This window comes from Bison bison, unplaced genomic scaffold, assembly GCF_000754665.1.
Source record: "Bison bison bison isolate TAMUID 2011002044 unplaced genomic scaffold, Bison_UMD1.0 scf7180017864133, whole genome shotgun sequence".
Lineage (NCBI taxonomy): Eukaryota > Metazoa > Chordata > Mammalia > Artiodactyla > Bovidae > Bison > Bison bison.
The window spans coordinates 243,959-245,007 of NW_011494705.1; the positions used below are offsets into that span (position 1 = coordinate 243,959).

Genomic DNA, 1,049 nt, shown 5'->3' on the forward strand with positions numbered 1-1,049 from the left:
CGCAGAGGGTTCTGTTCCCCTAAGCCTGAGCCTCTGTTCCAGCCTAGCGCTGACCGGTGTCGACCAGACCAACTCTTCAGACCACATCACACGGGTTACGGGGGGTGGGCACAAAGACTGGGGTGTGGCAAGTCCTTTAGTTTCCACGGCTTCTCAGCCCAGGGCACTGCGTTTGGTAACCCTGGTGAGGACAAGGGTCAAAGCCGCAGGCCAACCCAGACCACACACCGGGGGAAGCGTTTAGGGGAGGGCGGGGGAGCTGCCAGGGGAGGCTCAGACCCAAACAAGCGCCCCTGTTTGGATAGGCAGGGATGGCAATGGGATGCAGTCACCAGAGTTTAGAGCTTAACTCCTACCCTCTCCACCTCCCTTTTTTCACACTCCCTCGGGGACTTCCGGCCGTGCTTTAGAGTAGCCCGAGGTACCAGAACTGCAGTCGGGCGGCCACAGGGCTGCGTTAATCCGAGACCTGGTAAAGGTCAACCCTCTCTGCCAGCGGCTCTGCCTCGCCCGCGGCTCCGCAAAGGGAGCGCTCCCCTCCCCAGGAAGGGGCAGGACTTACGCAGTTGTTCTCGTTATTATCGATCTCGAAGTCCCAGCGGCAGATCTTGGTGCGCGCCTGGATCTCACTCATCCTGAAGAGGCAGAGTGCGGTGGTGGTGGGCGAGCGCTTCTCCTGGTCCTCTCCGGTGGCTGCGCTGAACACGCCTGCCCAGACGTCCAGGGCCTCCACCAAGCTGGAAGAGAGCAGCAGGCGGCGGCCGTCTGGGCGGCCGTGGCCGCAGTTGAGGGCCGCCTGGCCCTGGAACAGGAGCATCTCGGAGCTCTTGGCGATGCGCGCCATGCTGGGCCAGCCGGTGGCGGCGCCTGTCGAGTAGTTGTAGGGGTAGTAGGGGAAGTAGACGCTGCCGTTCCAGAGAAAGGCGTCCACAAAGTGCAGGCTACCCCCGCCGTCGCGCAGCTTGAGGCGTCCCGTCTCCTTCGTGGCCAGGCTGCGCTTCCCCGTGTCCTTGAGCGCGATGGCCGTTTCGCGGTCGGATGCCGCAGGG

The 1,049-nt window shown here is 63.6% G+C and overlaps 1 protein-coding gene across 1 annotated transcript in view; it reads right to left on the bottom strand.

Annotated features, from left to right (window-relative positions):
* The window catches only part of PLXNC1 (plexin C1), a gene marked incomplete at its 5' end in the record, with an annotated part of 153,455 nt that extends 152,407 nt beyond the window's left edge, over positions 1–1,048 (bottom strand). Inside the window, one exon of the mRNA XM_010839711.1 lies at positions 563–1,048. Coding sequence (XP_010838013.1) covers positions 563–1,048 — 486 coding nt within the window. The remainder of the gene's footprint in view (positions 1–562) is intronic.
* Position 1,049: the final 1 nt, after the last annotated feature.